At 40.6% G+C, this 23,429-nt stretch overlaps 1 protein-coding gene across 1 annotated transcript in view; it reads right to left on the bottom strand.

Annotated features, from left to right (window-relative positions):
• LOC124616250 (carbohydrate sulfotransferase 11-like) overlaps positions 1 to 23,429 on the bottom strand; it is a 338,922-nt gene that overhangs the window by 2,881 nt on the left and 312,612 nt on the right. The window contains exons 5-7 of the mRNA XM_047144554.1: positions 14,375 to 14,668; positions 5,867 to 6,055; positions 4,890 to 5,047 (exon numbers count right to left, since the gene is read on the bottom strand). Coding sequence (XP_047000510.1) covers positions 4,890 to 5,047; positions 5,867 to 6,055; positions 14,375 to 14,668 — 641 coding nt within the window. The remainder of the gene's footprint in view (positions 1 to 4,889; positions 5,048 to 5,866; positions 6,056 to 14,374; positions 14,669 to 23,429) is intronic.

The following is a 23,429-nucleotide window of genomic DNA, read 5'->3' as shown; positions in this document are numbered from 1 at the left end:
AACCTCCACATACTGCTACAATGGTTTACTGTTGAACATCTACGAGCAGTAAAACCTAACCACAAAGTTCATAGTTCTTGAAGAATAATCAGGTATGCATGGAAACAGACAATGTCACTGTTTTAACATATGGCCTGATTGTTTAACACTTATTACACTGTTAAGTTGAAGCATTGTTGTTGTTCTAACTAGCACAGGTTACTCGTCTGAAACTCAGCCGTGGACTGACTGTCTCATGACCAAAAATCAGGCCCTTATATATCCTCACAATAATATGTACTGAAACTACACATTGTTCAAAGTGAAATTTACAGAAACTACAATTAAAGCTTCACTCATTAAATTAACTGAATAAATAAAAAATTGGTTCATTTTAACAATTTCTTCTACCACAAGAGTTAGGCCAAATTATTTGTTTAAATCATTTTGAGAGTACTTCCAAAGTTCATGGTGACTATTGAAGTCTCCTATGTAAATTGCAGGATGTTCTGCTGTGTGTAGGACAAAATCGGGCCATGTTGTTTTGGGTGGTTTGTAAACATAGGAGACTTCAATAGTCACCATGAACTTTGGAAGTACTCTCAAAATGATGAAAAGGGGAGCATGCTTGCAGATTGGATCGAAGAGAATAATCTTCATCTAGTGTTTGATGCCAAAGATCAAGGCACTTTCAGGTCAGCTGCTTGGGACAAGGATTCAAATCCTGACTTATGCTTTGTTAGCTGCAACGAAACTGGCTTTCCCATCAACACCACAAGGAAAGTGATAGATGCCTTTCCTCACAGCCAACACAGACCTGTAATAATACAAATTGGCTGCGCTGTTCCTGTCATACGATCAACTCCGCATGCTCGATGGAATTTCCAGAAAGCCGACTGGATGACATTTTCAACAGAACTGGATAAGACCATTCAATGGATACCTCCAGCACATAATAACTATCAACGCTTCATTGGTGCAGTAACAGCAACAGCTAAAAAGTGTATGCCAAGAGGATACCGAAAAGAATATGTTCCAGGATGGAATGAGTAAAGTGAAACACTGTACCAATACTTCCAGCAAAGTGGTGACTCACAGATAGCTACGGAACTATTGTCCAGCTTGGATATGTCTCGGAGGCAGAAATGGGCAGAAACAGTCAAAACTATGGACTTTACCCACTCAAGCAGGAAAGCATGGGGTCTTCTGAGAAAACTGGGAGGAAGTGCACCAGCATGCAGAAAAAATTCCGAAGTAACACCAGACCAAATTGCTTCCCACATCATTACCACCTCAAGAGTACCTCCTGACAAGAAACATACAAGACATATCAGACGACAACTTCATGACCTTAAAAAGAAGGCATCTCCCTCATCTGAGTATACCCATCCCTTCACAGTTTCAGACATTGACTCTGGACTGAAGGACCTCAAACCTCTTAAGGCACCTGGATTCGATGGTATCCACCCAGAATTCCTGATCCATATGGGAGGAAAAGCTAAGAAATGGCTGGCAGAATTCTTCACTGACATCCTGCTGACTGGTCAACTTCCATCTGAGTTTAAAAAGGTGAAGATAATATCTGTTCTGAAACCTGGTAAACCCAGCAACAGGGTAGAAAACTATCGCCCCATTTCCCTACTCAGCTGCTGCTACAAGTTTTTTGAAAGGCTAATATATAACAGAATAAGTAGCGCTATCTTAGAGAACGTTCCAGTTGATCAGGCAGGCTTCAGACCAGGGCGTAGCTGCTGCGACCAAGTATTGTCTCTCACATCCTTCATAGAGTCAGGATACCAAATGAAGCAGAAAACATCTGTGGCATTTGTTGATCTAACTGCCACCTTCGACACTGTGTGGAGGGAAGGCCTTATCTACAAATTTCTCCGCATCATACCCTGCAGAACAATGGTTCGACTGATTAACAGCATGCTAAGTGATCGGAGGTTCCAGGTAATCACCGGAAGCAACATAAGTAAGGAGAGGAAGCTGAACAACGGATTGCCTCAAGGATCAGTTCTCTCACCCTTACTGTTCAACCTATATCTATCTGATCTACCTGACACTTCGTCCAGAAAATACTGCTATGCCGATGACCTGGCTCCAGCCATCAAACACCAGGAAATGAAGACAACAGAAGAGATTTTAGCCAATGACCTGTCTGCATTAGACAATTACTTCAAAATCTGGAGACTCCAACCCAGTGTGAGTAAAACAGAAGTGTGTTGCTTCCGTCTAAATAACCAGTTGGAGAACGTAAAACTGGAGGTAAGTTTCAGAGGCAGAATTCTTCGTCACAACTGGAACCCAAAATATCTTGGTGTCATCCTGGATCGTACACTATGCTTCAAACAACACCTTCTTAACTTAGCTCAAAAGCTGAGGACTCGAAACAACATCCTCCATAAGCTATGCGGAACTACCTGGGGACCTTCAGCAACCACCCTGTGAACTTCAGCTCTGGGCTTGGTATACTCAAGTGCTGAGTATTGTGCACCTGTTTGGATGAATAGTCATCATACAAGGCTTGTTGATACCCAGCTGAATACGACAATGCGCATAATATCTGGCACAATCAGATCTACTCCAGTTTATGGGCTTCCACTGTCAACCGGTATAATGCCTCCTGATCTACGCCGATGTACTGCCCTTATGAGAGAATTCCACAAGGTCTCCAGGAATTCTAACCTACCCGTGCATAGCGACCTGCCACTTTTAAATCGCAAGAGACTGAAATCACGTCATCCAACTCTGTGCGATGCTGCTGACATGGTTGCTAAGAATTTCAAACCTCTTGAAGAATGGAAAGGTCGGTGGGAAGCAGTGACAGATGTGCACCTGCATAACATCTTCTCAGGTGCTAAACTTCCAAGTGGGTTCGACTTACCACGCAAGACGTGGTCTACTCTCAACAGAATCCGTACCAGCCATGGGCGATGCAGGGATGCTCTCTTTAAGTGGAAGAAGCTGCCTGATCCAGCTTGTGACTGCGGGGCTCCATACCAGACTGTTCACCACATTGTCAGTGAATGCAGGATTCGAGCCTATCACGGCGCCAAAGAGGACTTCCTGCTAGCAACTCCAGATGCAGTGCGCTGGATTGAAGGACTGGATATTCAGTTGTAAAGACAAACTTAAGTTTCTTGTGTGTCAATATGTACATATGTATATGTAATTTCAAGATATGTCTGTATTAGCCATACGCTAAATAAATAAAATTTGTTTAAATCATGAAATTAACAAATATAGTTATGGAAACAATACTCTTGACAAAACTGTTAATTAATTTTGGTTAATGAAGGGCTGGCTTTGCTAACATGTTTTCGAATAGAACCAAATAGATACTTTAAGATTACTAGTATTTGTTCCTCCAAATGTTTGTAATTAGTAAAGAATTTATATTTGTTTATACATCAACAATAGAATTTAAGTTACAAAACAATTAATGATTTCACCCTGTAATGAAAGATACTAACTAGGAATAATCAAAATAAATTAGAAAATAAAACTAAGCACAAAATTATATCTGGTGTTATATTCTTTAAATCTGAGGACCAATCTTTCTTTATTATGAAAGTGCAGATTATATTAACTTATGCTAATGGTAAATAGTTAAAAGCAACAAAATGAATTTAAGGAGGTAGCTGGCAAAACAAGAGGGGAATTAAAAATATCCCAGCTTTCTTCATTACAATGCACTGCATAGTAGGCACTTTGTGAAGCAAGGTTTTGTTCGTGAAGAATATGAATTTGGTGCCCTCTGAAATTGCCGCCAAGGGCACACACCCTGGGGAGGGGTTTAGAAGAGGCAGGTGAGGCCAGGTTAGAAGTGAGGAATTCATGAAAGGCTAAAAGCAGATGACTGGGTGCCTGAGGAGGAAGTGTTGTGTGTCATGAAGAAATGTTTCCACCATGGAAAATGGGTATAGGTGAGAAGGTCCTTTACAAGTCCGGCATGGCTAAAGTTAGGGTTTGAGCTAATGGGTATAAATAAGAAATATGGGATTTTGATATCTGTATCTGCTAACTGAGCACATATCAGTCATGCTTTACTTCATTCCACAAAGTGTGGTAGTTCATGTGTTAAGCAGTAATCAATATATGCCTGCTAGACCTATAAATATTATTCCTTATTATGTTGAATGTTGCAGTTGTTATGTATTACGAGTTTCATTGTAATTAATAGTGCAGAATTTGAAAGTTTCAGTAGCAGTTTCAGTACTAATGTTTGATCTGTATTAATTCTATACCAACTACTTTTTGAAACGATGGTTATACACTCATGAAATTTCTAGAATTAATTTATTCTTGAAAATGATGACAGAGCTTCAAGGCTGTGAACTAATTTATCTGAAGAAAGACAGCAACCAACAACTTTATTCTTAAACGTTATAAACGATTAATGACTGCTGGTAGAGGGTTATTAAAAACCCAATATTGAAGCTCAAGCCTTTTGTAAAGTGCAAACTTCCTTTGGCAGAACTTATGTTTCAACGTCAGAGAGAAAGGATCAAATCTCAGTGATGAGGAAGGTTTCATCAGAAGTCTTCCATCCTCCGTTATATATGGGATTGGATTCTTCATATATTTGCCTCTACCTGGACACATTGCAGTGTGCAAATCAGAGGAAATCCATTACAGAATTCTATATGTTCACAACTGAACAACTACCTTGTTAGGTAGCCCCTCCTAGTTAACAAAAACTTGGCACTTATTGTGGTATAGCTTTTTTATGCATTTGTTTGTTTTGAGTGTTTCAGATTAGTGCTATGCGTGTGATTTTTATGACTAGGTACTTATTACCTTCATTGGTATTTACAAAAGATACTTTTTCTTATCATTCTGAATTTTTATAGATATGTTATTCCTAGTTCCTTAAAACAATGATCATTGAAACAATTTTATCTAACCTGTATATGTTATACAGCAGAAGAATTTGTGCTTTTGTTAATTGAGAAAAGTAAGCATCTTCAACCTCTGTAGTAGTTCGTCCTTTTGCTTGATTTTTCTTTTGAGGCTGTATGATGTCCTGAAGATTAGCTAGGTGAATGAGGAAGTTCTGGTCCTCCTGCAATACAATTGATTACAGACTTTAACGAAACTGAATTTTATCAAATAATGATGATTTTTATTGTGCAGTTGATGGGGAAGAATGTTTATGTAACTACCAAGATTTGCTTGTGCTGAGTACCTTCTACACATGTGTCTAGAAAACATATTCTTGTTCCTAGCAGAAATGTAGAGGGATAAGTAGACATTAGGAGAGCAATGACCATAGAATGTTACTTGTGGTTTTGTTCTGCAGTTTTTCAACTTATTTACATGAAGTATTGTGGACAATTATTAGTTCCAGATGTGACATAGACTTTGGACTCTCTTCATCTATTCTATGCAAAAAGACAGTTTCCTTATTATTATTATTCTCAACTGATTTGTAAAAAATGTTATGAAAATAAATGTTTTATTTGTACTGACCTAGGTATCAACTGTGCTTGAACATTACACTAGCATGTATTTTCTGTATAAAGGGTTGTCATTGTAGGCATGACAACAAATGTTTGTCAACCAGAGGAGAAGTGTTTATTCAGTGCTATGTACAATCAAAAAGTGTAGTCAGAACTGTGATAAAATGAAGAAGGAAGATAATAACTATCTACCTGTCAGCTCTACATTAATATTATTCAAAATCTTTCAAATTGTTTATTTACAAAATATAAAAATCAAGTTTAGTAACTGCAAGTGAAAATATTACTGCCAGGTGTTGAAAATCTTTTACATTTGTTTTTTTTTCAATTTCTTAAGATTACTACCTTTTTTTAAAAAATAAATAAATAAATAAATTTTGAAATGTTCAATAACTAGAAGAGAAGAACTTGTAACACAATACCTCAAGGGTTTCAAATTTTGCAATGACATCAAATGGCACTTGGCATGGTGTACAGAACTCTGTTATAGGAGTCCAGTGCATGTCGAACTGACTTCCTTTCCGATATTCATCCACAAGAAACTGCACAAATTCTGAAAATGTCGGCCACCGTGGGTTCTTTGGGTTAGTTTTCTTCTGCGTACCAACAATCTGGAAGAATAAAAATGTTCATAGATATTTGAATTGTATTTTTATCATAAAAATGAAAAACTACTATTCACCTCATCACCAACAAAAAAATGTCACACTCTATTTTGATTCCCAGGCAAAAGGTATGCCTAAATGATTTTGCATCACATCATATGTTTAAAGTATTGTACATTTTATTAACAGAGCATCTGGAATAATAGATAAGTGTTAGCATCACTTATTTCTTTGTGTGTGCAGATACATGGAAAATTTTACATTGTACTTCTTAGTAAATTGAAGTCATGCTGTTTCTTAAGACAACATTTTTTCCTGTAAGAATGCACAAAAACATGTATCTGTTTTTAAAAGAGAGATCTTTGCCATGTCGTAAAATGTAATAAGCACCAATTGTACTAATACAGGATGAGCTAGTGGAAATTAAAAAGAGGAAAGATCTTGTAGTGAAGACATAGGAAGAAATTTATTACAAATTCTTGTGTTTTTTAACAATGAACTGAACTATACTTTTCTTTAACACTATAATAATTTACTAGAATGAGAAATTTTTACTGTATTGAATAGTACACAATGTGAAAAATCAAAATCATGTTCTAGGCTGGCACTAATATGGATACCTGCTGTTCATTTGGCACATCAGCCAGTACCTCTCAAATGCAAAGTTGAGAAATTTTACAGCTCTCATGAGTAGCTGACCAAACAAGAAAACCTGAGCAAATTAATTAATTGTGTCTCAGTGGCAACATTCTGCTCTGAGTACCTGGGTGGGAGCGCTGCCACTGGAGAAATACTAACCAGCTAGCTCACATATAAACTCTTCAAATCAGATCCTCTTCCTCAGATGTTCATTATATTAATGAATGTCCAGGTGCTTCAGTACACTGGTGAAGCAGTGTGTGCCAGCTGACGACTACAAGACAGAGATCAGTTGCAAACAAGATGATGCAGCCATCTGTCATCCACAGGCTCTGTGCCAGTAGCTGCAGGCTCCCGCTTCAGATGAGCTTTGTGTGCAGTCATCTTGCTGCCTCCACTCCACTTGGTCACCTGCTGCATAGCATCCATCTGTTGCTGGTCACCTACCTGGTGGGTTGTGAGTTCAAGCCTAGGCCAGCTTGCTACCCAACTACACTGTCACTCTCACCTGGCCTGAATGAGCCTACATTGTTGCTGATTATAACTGAGGCATGCACATGCCACCATCTTTGGTCATAATGGGCATCACAGTTTAAACACTGTCTATTCCTGTGTGTTGTCATTGCCAACCACAGAGCACCGGAGCCACCAGCAGTGACTGCTGTCATCCAGCACTGACAGTGTGGCACTTTTGTCAGACTTCCTCAGCTTCACGGATGTCAGCAGCTATGGCTGCCCCCATGCATTGCCTGCTGGGTGGGTGAAATGCTGACACCAACATGCCACTTGCTCATGGCCACCTATGTCACCGAGGCCAATAACCTACTCTGTGACTATGGCTCCATCCTTGTAATTAACATGAATAAAGAATTAATATAACCAGGGATGTTTTACTGATGGTTTGATTACAATTCCAGTCACCTCTGCAACTGAAGTCCATGTCTCGACTAGGAGATGGTGCTCCATTGTGGTTTGCCATCAGCCAGTTCACCTGTCATCATAGGGGTTACATCCTGACTAAATCTGAACAGCCATTTGTCAAGAGGACAGTCCCATTGCGACATCATTGTCAGTTCCTGCTGTGAGTGTACTTGTTCTTCCTGACATCTTTTGTTCCTGTGCACAAACACAGCAGGGTGAACTGACTGATATGCAAGTATGCAAATGCTGTTTTTGAGTGCAGAAGGGTAACAGTAGAGAAGACTGTTTATGGACAGTGAGATGCAAGCAGTGTAATCTGTCAGGCCATGAGTTGCCTTGACTCAGTCAGTAATTGTGACATGTAGTAGGTGTCAATGCTATGGGCATGAAGTACATTGGTATTCATTGTTGAGATGGGTGATGATGTGATTGAAGAATTGAGTGCATTTCCTGTTTTTATGTTTGGGTGCCTGTAGTGGCTTTCCACATTCTCTTGTGTGTTCTTTGTGGCATTGTATTTATTGGTGGGTAAAGCTTTCACAGATGTCAGGGTCACAAACACAAGTGATGATGATTCAGGAAGTGATTGAATCTTTTGGTGAAATAGGTAGCTCAGTCAAGTAGAACAATGCTGCTTTGCAAAAATGAGCAGATACTTTGATGACAGATAACATGTTTATGCAACAAAAGATAGCGGAAGTAGAGGAAACAAAAGCTTGATCAAGTGTATTCACTCCTTTATTGGATTTGACTGTGGCTATTCTGTTTACATTTTTTTTTTGGGCAAGGCAATTGAGAATGTGTCAACATTCATAGATGATTTGGAAGTTGCTGCAGCTCTGGGCAACTGGAAAGATGAAGTATGGTTATAGAAGGCCAAATTACACTTAGTGGGAGAGGCAAAAACATACTTAATGTACCCTGATGTGTTGAATAAAATACATGTATTTGAGCAACTTAAGAATGGGCTTACTAGGTACTACTGCAATCAGAACAGTACCAAATTCTTCCAGAAGCACTCAGTGGAGTATCACAAAAGCTGAATGTACAGGTTAACAGGAAACGAGAAGCCTACATTATCCTGCAGGAGGCTCCCAGGGCATCAGATTTTTTTTTTAATTGTTGTTGTTGTGGGACTTACACCAGCTATGGTGAGGAAAGTACAGATGGAAGACTCAAAGGATTTGGCTGCTGCAATAATAATGTGAGTGCAGGAGAAGTGAAGCATTTTTTCTATGGAGGTAAAATTTATAGATTTGACCATTTGGTCTACATTTGGAAGCAATGCCACCTCAATACTCAAGTGCAGAGTGGTAGGACACTGCATTTTGTTGTGTAGGAACAGGAAACAGAATGGATGTGGGCATCATAGGGGGCCTTAAAGCTTAATGGGGGCTGCAGAACTGCCAGATCGCTTTCCCATTAAAATTAAATGTTATGAATACATATGCAGAGATAGAGTGTGGCATAGCTGGTGTAATAAATGGAACAGAACCAAAGTTTTTGGACATGAGGGCTCACATTTGGTGGCAACTCTGGGCCTCTTGGCTAAGAAAGACTGAATTCTCTGTGTTATAGACGATGCAGGATAGGGGGCAATGATATGGAAACACAAGGTTCAACACTGCTCAGGTTTCATATGGGAGTGAATCATTTTCAAGAAAATATGTAAGTGTTGTCCCATGTAGGTGAAGGTTTTTGCACAATCCTGAGGTCATATTTCTTAAATATAACAGACTGTCAAACTCTGTGCAACATTTTCCAACTGGGAGAGACTGCTGCAAATGATACAATGTCACAAAGTTCTGCTGTCATGAGGTTAGGACTGATTAAACTGTGTACACAGTCATTGAGGCTCAGGTTGCCTTACAGATCGCTGACAGGAACTGGGAAACCATTTTGAGTGAGTGTGTGTTCTGACCTACCAAGTAATATTTTGTGTGTAGTAGAGCTATTTAGATACTTCTCACTGTTGTCTACATAAGAGCATCATTTGTGTGTAAGAAGGGAATGAAGAATATATTGTTTGAAATGTTACTGCTCGTTTTCATTCCTGAGGAGTACTTAACTTGGGCACAGTTCTGTGAATGTGATCTGCCAGTCATAAGTTTATAATCAGTTTTACTTTTAAATCTTGTCTTACTGTATCTCATGTCACTCCTTGAAGTTGTAGCCCTGCAATGCAGTGTCACTCATAGCTATAATGAACTTCTTACCCACAGCAGGAAGTGTTGTGATAATGGAAAATTATATTTGCTACCCACTAGCTACCAAATCATATAACCACTTCTTTTCAAAATCCTTTTGTGTTTAACAGTTCTCATAACACTTTCAACATATCAATTAAATATTCAAATTTAAGCTCTTAATAACCAAAATCAATGCCAGTCAGAGCAAAGTCAAGAAGTAAATTAGTAAGTAATGAAGTAATTCTGTACAATCTTCTTTTGTTTTTCTTTTTTGGAACAACAGTCACTGTCATCATGACTTCTTTTTTGGTACTCGTGCCACCACCATGTTAAGAAGTCAAAGTGTAAATGGTTCCTTCTCCATAAGTAAAACACTCACCCTCCACCACACCCTGTGGTTGTGCTGTGATTACTTTTGTATTTCATATCCACGCATAAATAAAAAAAAGGCTGCCATAAGGAAACCATCAATATATGTGCATTACATGAGAAAGTAGATATTTGAAGAGAGGAGATGTGGTAGCTGAGGAGAAACTATTAGTAAAGTTTGCAAATTTTTTCAATCCTAGTAGACCATTGCTGGTGACACCTACTGCAAAACACAAATCTAACAGGGACAAATCTCAGTTTTACTGGAAAGTATGTAGAAGACCTCATCTTTTGAAATCAATAAGGGAGAAATGTATCGTTCAGAACGTGGATGATGCCACTATTGAAGAAAGTAATAGCATCTGGGGAGAATTGGTTATCATTGTGCTTAAGAAACCATCAGACAGGATGAAGAAATACAGGTTCTGTTGCAACTATCATTAGTTCAGTACTATTTTTCAATCATGGTTGCAAAACATTGTTACCACCAGTTGAAAGTAGTGCCAGAAGACCAGTCAAAGACCACATTTACCATCCGCTGATGTCGTTACAGCTACCAATGGGTGCCTTCTGTGCTTAAGAAAGCACCAGCCACATTTAAGTGATATTAGATAGGGTTTTGAGAGGCTTGAAGACATATCAGTGATGGTGTACTTCTATGATATTATTACTTTTTCTAAGGATCTGAAGGAGGACACACAGTGGTTAGAAGAACTTTTTATGAGTATATGTGTGGCATGCTTAACATTAAAAATCAAAAAGTGTCACTTTGCATCAGTGGATGTGAACTATCTAGACAAGAATTTCTCCACATTTCAGTAGTTGAAACAAAATTTTGTCATAATTTTCATCTCCCCCCCCCCCCCCCCCCCTCCCACATCTTGCCCATCATCCCATTCCTCATATATATGCCACAGCAAGTGGCGAAATCAAAAGACAATTTAATAATAAATCATTCTTTGAATTTCAGGAAAGGGTGGATGATGAGTTTTCTGCCTTTAAAATAAAAGAATTTTGCAAAATACTTGCATTTTCAACATCCTATCTGTACCAAACTGGTTTTTATGCATTGGTTGCTTTGAAGACAAAACATAGATGTCAGTGAACATAGAAAAAGAACTCAGAGTGTCTATTTCTAATATTAAACACTACTTTGAAAAACTTTACTCTGCAAGTCAGGTTCAAGAGATTCACTAATAATTACCAAACTTATTTTAATTTAGTGCTGAAAAGTTGATTATTAATGCATAGTGCAGTATTCATACAGTCCTATTTACAAGTGCATATCAGAGTAAATGAGAATTTTAACTTTTTATCATGTCAAAATGTGTTCTGCTTTGCTTTCCTTTCAAATGTATTAATTACTTTTTTAACTCACATTTTCTTTTCTTTTCAGTAAGCTCATGACCCCCATTTAATGTTATCACGACTCCTGGGAGGGAGTGGGGTGGTGAGGGTGGGGTCAGGTGCAACCTACTGGTTGCCAGAATGCTGTAAGGACTGACCCAAGATCGATATGTGCAATATGTGATTTCCTGCTACCACAAACTATGATACAGCTGTAACCTTTCTGGGAATATCAAATTAGGAGGGTGGTTTGACCACAAGAGGTCAGCGCTAGTGCAATGAGTTGTTCACATGATATTAATCTGACTGTTGTCTGTAAACACGTGCCATGTCAGTGCTCTTGGAAGAAAGCTGTGGTGGTGATGTGGCTCTGTTGTTGTTCCCACAAAGGGAATGTTGAGGCTGAAATTGAGGGTAGTGTGATTAATAATAATATCAGTACATAAGCAGCTCAAGATGCTACTCCACAATGTCAGTATTGTCACTGAGCAAAAAAATTTGATGATCACTGGTCTAGCCTATTAACTGCTTTCAGCACTTGTGTTTTCATGGTTGGCTTGGGGATGCGTTAGACTCCACAGTTCCTTCATCTGCCATCAATAGAGCTTGTTGACACAACTCTCCATGTCTATTTGATGAATCTGTAGGTCCCTAATCTGTCTCTTTGGTACAAGTCTAGCAAGTCTGAAAGGTGTTCTTACACCTGGCCTGCACCATCATCGTAACACAAAGTCACTATCTTGCTCTGCACTGTACTTGAATTTGCTGTTTCCTTTTGTGCTTTCAGGGTCACCTTTTTATAGATATTACTGTTAGTGTAGACTACAAAGCAGACGCTCACAGAATAGCTCACAATAACTATTCATTTTACTGATTACAATGGCAAATTATCACTTGACAGCCAATAAACAGAGAACTAACTCAATAACAAACTTACAAAGAATAAACGAGCAAACACCTCTCTGTCGGTTGACCAAAGAATAATTGTCTTCACTGATGTCTGAAACTGCTACTCCCCACTAAGCTCACTTTCCAGTAGACAGGTTCATCAGCAGACTGTTGATACTGTGTTGACCTTACCTGATAAATCATGTGTGTTACTGGAAACATTAGTGGACTTTCATGCCTCATTGGGATACACACACTATTACTTTTATTTGTACTAAACATTTGGCACCGAGTTTAATGTGCTAGACCTTATTAGTCAGAATTCTTTCAATGCAGTCCCATACCTGTAAAGACACACGATATACTCCTATATTCAGTATCAGTTGACAATATGGTGCCATGTCACACAACTTCTAAAACAGCAGATGTATGGAATCTATGTGTTCACTTAAGTCTACTATTTGCAAGATATTGTTTGTGAGCAGAGTAAGGTGCATTTCATATCAATGTTTTTCCTGATCTGTGCTATTTTTTATTTTATTTTATTTATTCTTTTGAGAGATGCTCCAGTAACATAAGAGGAAGTGGAATGTTCTTTAGTACTCTTTAATTGATAGACATTAGCAATACCAGTGTGCAATTCTGTGAATCACTTCTTTACACTGAGCAAGGTTGTGCAGTGGTCAGCACACTGGACTCGCATTCGGGAGGACAACAGTTCAAATTCACATCTGGCCATCTTTATTTAGGTTTTCTGCGATTTCCCTAAATCATTCCAGGCAAATGCCAGGATGGTTCCTTTGAAATGGCATGACCAATTTCCTTCCCCATCCTTCCCTAATTCGATGGGACCAATGACCTCATTGTTTGGTCCCCTACCCCACATCAACCAACTAACCACTTCTTTATGAGAAGGATAAAACAGGAGTGACCTGCCCTCTTTTCTGGTTGCACATTATCCACATGCTTGGGTGCTTTGATGGCTCTTTCACTTTTCAATGCTGCCATTTTTAGAATTATTGTACAAGTTGAACTCATGAACAAGCGGACACTTCATAGGCTCCATCATTTCAGAAATGTCCCTTCTTCAATGGTGGAGGCTAAGCATTAAGATTCACTTCCCTACAGTGTGAGTGGATGAAATGCGATATGTAAGGGGTTATATATTCACAAATTCTTCACTTAATGCTGGTTCTTGAAACCACAAAAATAGCCTTGTGAATAGTAGTTGATGTATACCTTCAGACGTCTAGAAGCTCTTGTTTTTTAGTATTTCTGATGCTCTCCCAAATGTCTGTCAAACCTGGACTATTTGTGCTCCTTTTTTTTGTATACTTTAGATATTGCCTGTTGGCTCTATTTGGGATGGGTCCAACAGACTTGTGCAGTAGTCTACGTTGGATAATTTATTTATTTATTTATTTTATTATCCATCTTTAGGCATTAAAAATACAATTGATGTTTTGTAGCAATCGTCTTTGTAGAGTGATGAGCTGAAGTGTGCAGTCTGTTTTATCTAAGACTGAACTTACGTGTTCCTATGAATTGTTACACCTGGTTATCTGTACGAATTAACTGATTCCAACTGTGATACAATGGTATTGTAATCTTCCTCAAATAACCTTTTACTGGTTCGTATGTAGTCTCTTTCCACATTGACAATTAGTGAGCAAGGCCTCATGAAACAAAAACCAACGCGTTTTTGCAGCTTTGTACCTTTGCACCACTGAAGAGCTGTAGCGCTGAGATTGTCTCATACAAATGTGTTATTCCGGCGAAAAAATATCACTAAAAGAAGTTAATACGTGTGAAGTTGTTAAAACGGATGTGTCTTTGTTCAACGAGTCTCTGGCTTCGTCTTGGTGGAAAGAGTGGATTTTAACTCAAACTTATTTGATGTGAAAAAAGCGTTAGGCGCCTCAGCAAGTACATGCCTTAAACATGAAATTTATCGCCTCTCTCTCTCTCGTACCTTTGGAGGTCCTTTCCTGTATTTACGGACAATCTGCGCGCCCATTCTCTGGTGGAACGTGTGCGGCAGCGCGTTCTCTAGCTTGTCGCGGTAGGCGGAAAGCAGCCGCTGCAGCGGATGCCGCACGATAAGGAAGGACACGGACTTGTTGAGGGCGGCGCGCAGCTCGGCGAGCGACGGTCGCGGGTAGCGCTGGCGCGCCAGGCTCAGCGGCACCTCCTTCGTCGTCTGCAGGTACTTGGGGCTGTAGCCCGCCAGCAGGTTGAAGTTGTACATCCACGACGTCGAGGCCGCCTGCGTGCACAAATTTCAATTATACATTTCGTGAACGCAAAACTCCTCCAAATCTCGTTTCATATACAGGGTGTTACAAAAAGGTACGGCCAAACTTTCAGAAAACATTCCTCTCACACAAAGAAAGAAAATATGTTATGTGGACATGTGTCCGGAAACGCTTACTTTCCATGTTAGAGCTCATTTTATTACTTCTCTTCAAATCACATTAATCATGGAATGGAAACACACAGCAACAGAACGTACCAGCGTGACTTCAAACACTTTGTTACAGGAAATGTTCAAAATGTCCTCCGTTAGCGAGGATACATGCATCCACCCTCCGTCGCATGGAATCCCTGATGTGCTGATGCAGCCCTGGAGAATGGCGTATTGTATCACAGCCGTCCACAATATGAGCACGAAGAGTCTCTACATTTGGTACCGGGGTTGCGTAGACAAGAGCATTCAAATGCCCCCATAAATGAAAGTGAAGAGGGTTGAGGTCAGGAGAGCGTGGAGGCCATGGAATTGGTCCGCCTCTACCAATCCATTGGTCAGCGAATCTGTTGTTGAGAAGCGTACGAACACTTCGACTGAAATGTGCAGGAGCTCCATCGTGCATGAACCACATGTTGTGTCGTACTTGTAAAGGCACATGTTCTAGCAGCACAGGTATAGTATCCCGTATGAAATCATTATAACGTGCTCCATTGAGTGTAGGTGGAAGAACATGGGGCCCAATCAAGACATCACCAACAATGCCTGCCCAAACGTTCACAGAAAATCTGTGTTGATGACGTGATTGCGCAATTGCGTGCGGATTCTCGTCAGCCCACACATGTTGATTGTGAAAATTTAAAATTTGATCACGTTGGAATGAAGCCTCATCCGTAAAGAGAACATTTGCACTGAAATGAGGATTGACACATTGTTGGATGAACCATTCAGCAGAAGTGTACCCGTGGAGACCAATCAGCTGCTGATAGTGCCTGCACACGCTGTACATGGTACGGAAACAATTGGTTCTCCCGTAGCACTCTCCATACAGTGACGTGGTCAACGTTACCTTGTACAGCAGCAACTTCTCTGACGCTACCATTAGGATTATCGTCAACTGCAAGAAGAATTGCCTGGTCCATTGCAGGTGTCCTCGTCGTTCTAGGTCTTCCCCAGTCGCGAGTCATAGACTGGAATGTTCCGTGCTCTCTAAGACGCCGATAAATTGTTTCGAACGTCTTCCTGTCGGGACACCTTCGTTCTGGAAATCTGTGTCGATACAAACGTACCGCGCCACGGCTATTGCCCCGTGCTAATCCATACATCAAATGGGCATCTGCCAACTCCGCATTTGTAAACATTGCACTGACTGCAAAACAACGATCGTGATGAACACTAACCTGTTGATGCTACGTACTGATGTGCTTGATGCTAGTACTGTAGAGCAATGAGTCGCATGTCAACACAAGCACCGAAGTCAACATTAGCTTCCTTCAATTGGGCCAACTGGCGGTGAATTGAGGAAGTACAGTACATACTGACGAAACTAAAATGAGCTCTAACATGGAAATTAAGCGTTTCCGGACACATGTCCACACAACATCTTTTCTTTATTTGTGTGTGAGGAATGTTTCCTGAAAGTTTGACCGTACCTTTTTGTAACACCCTGTATTCCCTTTGTAAGACAAGTTCCATGACTTTTTCCTGTGTTTGCAATACTAAAAAGCAATAAATGTTGTTTTTATGTAACCTGTTATGTGTGCATCCTTGAAATGACCTTGGCTACAGAAGAATGCAGAAGATTAGATGGGTAGATCACATAACTAATGAGGAGGTATTGAATAGAATTGGGGAGGAGTTTGTGGCACAACTTGACAAGAAGAAGGGACCGGTTGGTAGGACATGTTCTGAGGTATCAGGGGATCACAAAATTAGCATTGGAGAGCAGCGTGGAGGGTAAAAATCGTAGAGGGAGACCAAGAGATGAATACACTAAATAGATTCAGAAGGATGTAGGTTGCAGTAAGTACTGGGAGATGAAGAAGTTTGCACAGGATAGAGTAGCATGGAGAGCTGCATCAAACCAGTCTCAGGACTGAAGACCACAACAACAACAAGTTCCCACACAAACTCACAAGGTGGCAGGCCTGTGCTTGGGTCGGCGTGTGAGTTACAGTGACATAATGGATCCTGATTGTGAGCAAAGAGTGAACGTTAAGTTTTGCGTTAACCTCGGAAAACACCTAGTGAAACGTCGACAATGATAAAGCAAGCATATGCAGGCGAGACCAGATGGCAGTTATAAGAGTCGAGGGAGATGAAAGGGAAGCAGTGGTTGGGAAGGGAGTGAGACAGGGTTGTAGCCTATCCCCGATGTTATTCAATCTGTATATTGAGCAAGCAATAAAGGAAACAAAAGAAAAGTTCGGAGTAGGTATTAAAATCCATGGAGAAGAAATAAAAACTGTGACGTTCGCCGATGACATTGTAATTCTGTCCGAGACAGCAAAGGACTTGGAAGAGCAGTTGAACGGAATGGATAGTGTCTTGAAAGGAGGGTATAAGATGAACATCAACAAAAGCAAAACGAGGATAATGGAATGTAGTCGAATTAAGTCGGGTGATGCTGAGGGAATTACATTAGGAAATGGGACACTTAATGTAGTAAAGGAGTTTTGCTATTTGGGGAACAAAATAACTGATGACATGGATGATAAATAGTTTGGACAAGAAGAGAATAGAAGCTTTCGAAATGTGGTGCTACAGAAGAATGCTGAAGATTAGATAGGTAGATCACATAACTAATGAGGAAGTGTTGAAGAGGATTGGGGAGAAGAGAAGTTTGTGGCACAACTTGATTAGAAGAAGGGATCGGTTGGTAGGATATGTTCTGAGGCATCAAGGGATCACCAATTTAGTATTGGAGGGCAGCGTGGAGGGTAAAAATCGCAGAGGGAGACCAAGAGATGAATACACTAAGCAGATTCAGAAGGATGTAGGTTGCAGTAAGTACTGGGAGATGAAGAAGCTTGCACAGGATAGAGTAGCATGGAGAGCTGCATCAAACCAGTCTCAGAAGACCACAACAACAACAACATGTTCCCGCACAAACTCACAAGGTGGAAGGTCTGTGCTTGGTTCGGCGCGCGAGTTACAGTGACATGATGGATGTTGATTGTGAGCAAAGAGTGAACGTTAAGCTCTGCGTTAAGCTCGGGAAACACCTAGTGAAACGCCAACAGTGATTAAGCAAGCATTTGTAGGCCAGGCACTTTGAAGAAGTCGTGATTTCGTGTGGCGCAGAATGTTTCGTGGCAGCAGAGATTCAGTGAAAGACGGCCCAGAGCTGCTCGCCCGTCTACAGCACATACGGATGCAAACGTGGAGCGTGTAAGCCAGTTATTGCAAGAAGACCGTCATTTAATTGTGCTTTAGGTATCAGAAGAACTTTACTTGAATTATGATGTGTCAAAAGATGTAGTAAAACGGAAACTTAATGCAAAACACGTCCCTTACAAACTAACAGACAAGCAGAAAGAGGAAAGACCAAGAATTTCTGCTAAACTACTGGGCAGAGCCAGGCGTGGTCCCACATTTATGTCAAAGATTATTCCTGGGCATGAAACTTGGATCTACCAGTATGAAGCGTCAAAGTGCTGGATGGCGGAGTCCTGGATCACCAGCTTCGAAAAAAGTCAAAGGACAACGTTCGAAAACAAAGACGATGTTGATCGCACCCTTTGACAGTAAATGAGTACTTCCTCATGAGTATGTTTCTCCAGGTAAAACAGTGAACCAAACTCTTTACATCGAAGTCTTGAACGTTTCCGACAAGCAACTCGACGTCGCTGCCATCATTTGTGGCATTCTCAGGACTGGTTCTTGCTGCTAACAATGCAAGACCGCATACTGTTTTATCTGTTACCGTGTCTCTGGCCAGACATTCTGTTAAAGGCGTCTCACATCCGCCATATTTGCCTGACCTCTCGCCTTGCAGTTTTTTTCTAGTTTCCGCGAGTGAAAAGGCGACAGAAAGAAAAGCTTCTTCAAGATGTCATAGTCAACCAACGGGCCGGTAAAATGAGCTGACAAGCATCGCAGTTGAAAATTTTCCTGCTCGCTTTCAAGACCTCCAGAAACGTTGGCAACTGTGTACAGATAGCCAAGGGGACTACTTCGACAGGAGGTGGGATCATTACTTGTAATTTAAAAAAAGTCCTGGAACTTTTCTGACTGAAGCAGGATTAATTTATCCTTGTGCATTGTGTGCAGAACTGCCATTCGCAATAATAATAATTATTCTGACAGAATAGCCTTTGTCTATGAAAGCGAACGTTCCTTTCGAAACTGCGTGTTGGGTCATCATTTGTAACTGCCGAACAGCTAATAAAATAAACCTTTCAACCAGATGTGTCCAGAGAAATTTGCCATGGGGGCAGGTGGGAGTAAGGTACTAAAATGGCGTATTTTTATACGTCAAAGTTGGTAACTTTGCACAAGTGTCATCTCCAAACGACTAATTTTGTAGGAGACACAATAAACGCATTGTATTCCAGAGAAATGATAACTACCCACTACATGTTGTTGTTGTTGTGGTCTTCAGTCCTGAGACTGGTTTGATGCAGCTCTCCATGCTACCCTATCCTGTGCAAGTTTCTTCATCTCCCGGTACCTACTGCAACCTACATCCTTCTGAATCTGCTTACTGTAGTCATCTCTTGGTCTCCCTCTACGATTTTTACCCTCTACGCTGCCCTCCAATGCCAAGTTTGTGATCCCTTGAGCCTCAGAACATGTGCTACCAACCGGTCCCTTCTTCTCGTCAAGTTGTGCCACAAACTCCTCTTCTCCCCAATTCTATTCAATACCTCCTCATTAGTTATGTGATCTACCCATCTAATCTTCAGCATTATTCTGTAGCACCACATTTCGAAAGCTTCAATTCTCTTCCTGTCCAAACTATTTATTATCCATGTTTCACTTCCATACATGGCTACACTCCATACAAATACTTTCAGAAACGACTTCCTAACACTTAAATCTATGTCGAAAACTGACATTTTGAGACCATAGCCGTGTTCTTGGTGTGTGTATGGTGCTTTACATTATGTTTGTACATATTAATCAAAAAAGAGCTTCGTATAGTCTTCACTACTGCGTAACCACAAGCAGTCAACGCTGTAATGTAATAAATAACATAATGAAAAGTGGCTGGTTGCTGCTACATTCTCTCTAAGTATCAACCTATATATTTTGTAGGTAAATTTGTTTGAAAGCCTACCTTTTTTTGTAGTAGTGCTGTACATATAGAAACACTGAGAATACCTACGCACGACCCAGAGAGACATATAAGGAATGAGAGAGAGAGAGAGAGATATAGGAGTTCTACCCATCACGCTCAGAATGTCCTAAGTGGCCAGGACATCACACATTTATTAGCTTTTTTCTGAGGATTACGAGTCCCACTTATAGAAGTTTTAACAACACCGCTATCAATACACAGTGTCTCTCAGGAAAGCAATGAGACAGCGCAAAATAAGGCACTCAGTTATGGAGTGCAGGTTTCATTCCTGTGTCATCCTCCCTTCTACGCTGCGGTACCATGCAACAAAGGGAGGCAGGGGAAAGCTACTTGTTTGTGCCATGCCGACTTCTGTTACTGCCTTCTTCGGCACTGTTTTTTAAATTGACTACGAGGCGTTACCGTTCAGGCGCTCAGTCCGGAACCGCGCGACTGCTACGTCGCAGGTTCGAATCCTGCCTCGGGCAAGGATGTGTGTGATGTCCTTAGGTTAGTTAGGTTTAAGTAGTTCTAAGTTCTAGGGGACTGATGACCACAGATGTTAAGTCCCATAGTGCTCAGCCGGCCGAAGTGGCCGTGCGGTTAAAGGCGCTGCAGTCTGGAACCGCAAGACCGCTACGGTCGCAGGTTCGAATCCTGCCTCGGGCATGGATGTTTGTGACGTCCTTAGGTTAGTTAGGTTTAACTAGTTCTAAGTTCTAGGGGACTAATGACCTCAGCAGTTGAGTCCCATAGTGCTCAGAGCCATTTGAACCATTTTTTTGAGGCGTTGCCTGTCTGGGTGGTCAAACTCCGCGTACTGTACATCGCTAACTCATCTTATGGAATATAGTGTAAGCCATATACCCTACTTCCGTCTCCATAGCGTGAGTTATTTAGATTGCTGACGGGACTACGTGAATCAATAGAAATCAAATGTCACTGATCGGCTTCAGAACAAAAACGGTCTTGGTTGCCAAATCATTTAACATCATTGATATGTTTCACCCTTTCGAGACATCATCAGATTGCGTGCAAGCAGCTGGATATGCAACCTATCCGCCATAAAGCGATATAAAATGGAGAATGTACGCCATAGTAACTGGATATGTAATCTATCCGTCATAAAAACATATACAGTGCAATGTGGATCTTGAGAACAACAGCTGACTCTGTCATAGCAGTACAAAATAGGGCTACGCTTACAAAATAAACGCGGTATGAGCCGCACACACCACCATGTATGGAGTCAGCTGGTGTGCTTAAGGTCCACCTTTTGTTTGGTATCCAGTTACTGCTGCGTCCACTTTCCGTTTTACATGGTTTTATGACGGATGAGTTGCATATACAGCTACTTTTACACAATCTGATGATGCCCCAAAAGGGTGAAACATGTCGCAATTATTAAATAATTTTGCAGTCAAGATTGTTATTATTCTGAAAAAATTCGAAACTGGTTGCTGTAAAGCGCTGCTACAGTGGAATGGAGTAACTTTCACTCATAAGTATTAACTCATTTCTGTCTGCCGCTGATGTGAACTAACTAACATCACTGTTTGGTGTATCTACAGAATACTTCACATCTATCTTAAAGCGTCTAAGCATGTCCGTAACGCTGTCCCGTTGGTGCATCAAACCCGTGACACAGAGCAGATGTGATACGTAATCATCGCTGAAACGTTATGTGTAGTTGACTTTGAAACAATCTTATTGACATGTTAATTCCACGAAACACAGCGTTCAAAAATGGTTCAAATGGCTCTGAGCACTATGGGACTTAACATCTATGGTCATCAGTCCCATAGAACTTAGAACTACTTAAACCTAACTAACCTAAGGACATCACACACGTCCATGCCCGAGGTAGGATTCGAACCTGCGACCGCAGTTCCAGACTGAAGCGCCTAGAACCGCTCGCCCACACCGGCCGGCAGCATCACCAGGAAGGATTCAGGATTCACACTCATTGCAGTGGAAGTTCGAAAACATAACAAACAAATTTTTTTTACGTGCGAAATTTAATAATTTTTTCGCTTACTAATGGCTGCATTTGTTACTAAACGTACACTTTTCTTCATAAGTTAGAGAGATTCTTCGATGAATTTTGCACAGCATACATACCATACTCACAGGTGCATGAAACTCTACAATTTATTTAATTTCAAAAATGGTTCAAATGGCTCTGAGCACTATAGGACTTAACATCTATGGTCATCAGTCCCCTAGAACTTAGAACTACTTAAACCTAACTGACCTAAGGACATCACACAACACCCAGTCATCATGAGGCAGAGAAAATCAACACAGCGTTATCGACAGTGGTAGGGAAGATGTCAACAGGGCTCTTCATATTTGATTTTAATCGACGCATATACTCCCATAACCATGTAGGTAGAATATTTTTACCTCCATGCTCATAACTCACCTCGACGAGAGTAGAGCGCACGTATATAGTCAAACCTCGATATATCGACCCTCGATGTTTGAAAACCTGTCTATATCGAATTTTTTCTTCATTCCCTGCCGTTGAAAGTCCAAAAACTTGATATTCCAAAGAAAACCCGCCGTTATATCCAAGTTTTTGGAAGCCTTGAGAAGGACAGATTTTACCTGTACGTATCGAAGTGTTTGCTTTGCTTTAGTGTGAGCGGTAAGCATCATCCAATGGCCCTAAGCGGAAATACCCGACAATCGCTGAAAAGCTAAAGTTAATTGATGAAGTGAAAGCAGGAGTGAAAAAAAGAAAGACATAGCTGCAGAGTCTGGGATTCCGGCAAGTACACTGTCCACAGTAATCAGGAATGAAGACTGTGTGATTACCACAGATCTGAAGGGACAGATCGCAAACGACAACTAAAGACGGAGTTTCCAGATTTAGAAGAGAATTTAGTGCAGTGGTTCCAACAACAGACGTATAATAATGTGGGCATTGGTGGACTTATTTTGAAAGAAAAGGCAGATTATTTTGCAGGAGCATTGTGATATGATATCTTTCGTGTGAGTAACGGATGGGATGAAAATTTGAGGAAACAACATGGTCCAAAAGGTGAGATAACAAAATTTGTCATGAGTGGAAGAGAATGCAGAGGCTCCTTCAAGATTACAACATGGATGAGGTTTTTAACGCAGGTGAACTTGAACTGTTTTTGCAAGTGTCTTCCAGACAAAAGTATGAGCTTCTGAGGAAAAAAATGTCACAGGGGCGAGCTAAGCAAAGATCATGTTACTGTTCTGTTATAGTAACAGCAAATATGACCAGCACAGAAAGACTCAAGCCAATTATGATAGGAAAACCTAAGAAACCGCGATGTTATTTCTAGGTGTAAGTCGTTCCCTGTGGAGTACACTGGGAACAAAAAAGCATGGAAGACTTCAAAAGTGTTTTCCAACGGGTTAAAGGATTTTGATAGAAAAAGACTTAAAAATCGAAAAGTTGTGTTGTTTGTGGACAGCTGCAGTGAGCACAATGCTATCCATCCACTAAAATCCGTGACAGTACAC

Source organism: Schistocerca americana, chromosome 5 (assembly GCF_021461395.2).
Source record: "Schistocerca americana isolate TAMUIC-IGC-003095 chromosome 5, iqSchAmer2.1, whole genome shotgun sequence".
NCBI lineage: Eukaryota > Metazoa > Arthropoda > Insecta > Orthoptera > Acrididae > Schistocerca > Schistocerca americana.
This window is presented reverse-complemented; position numbering and strand designations above follow the sequence as displayed.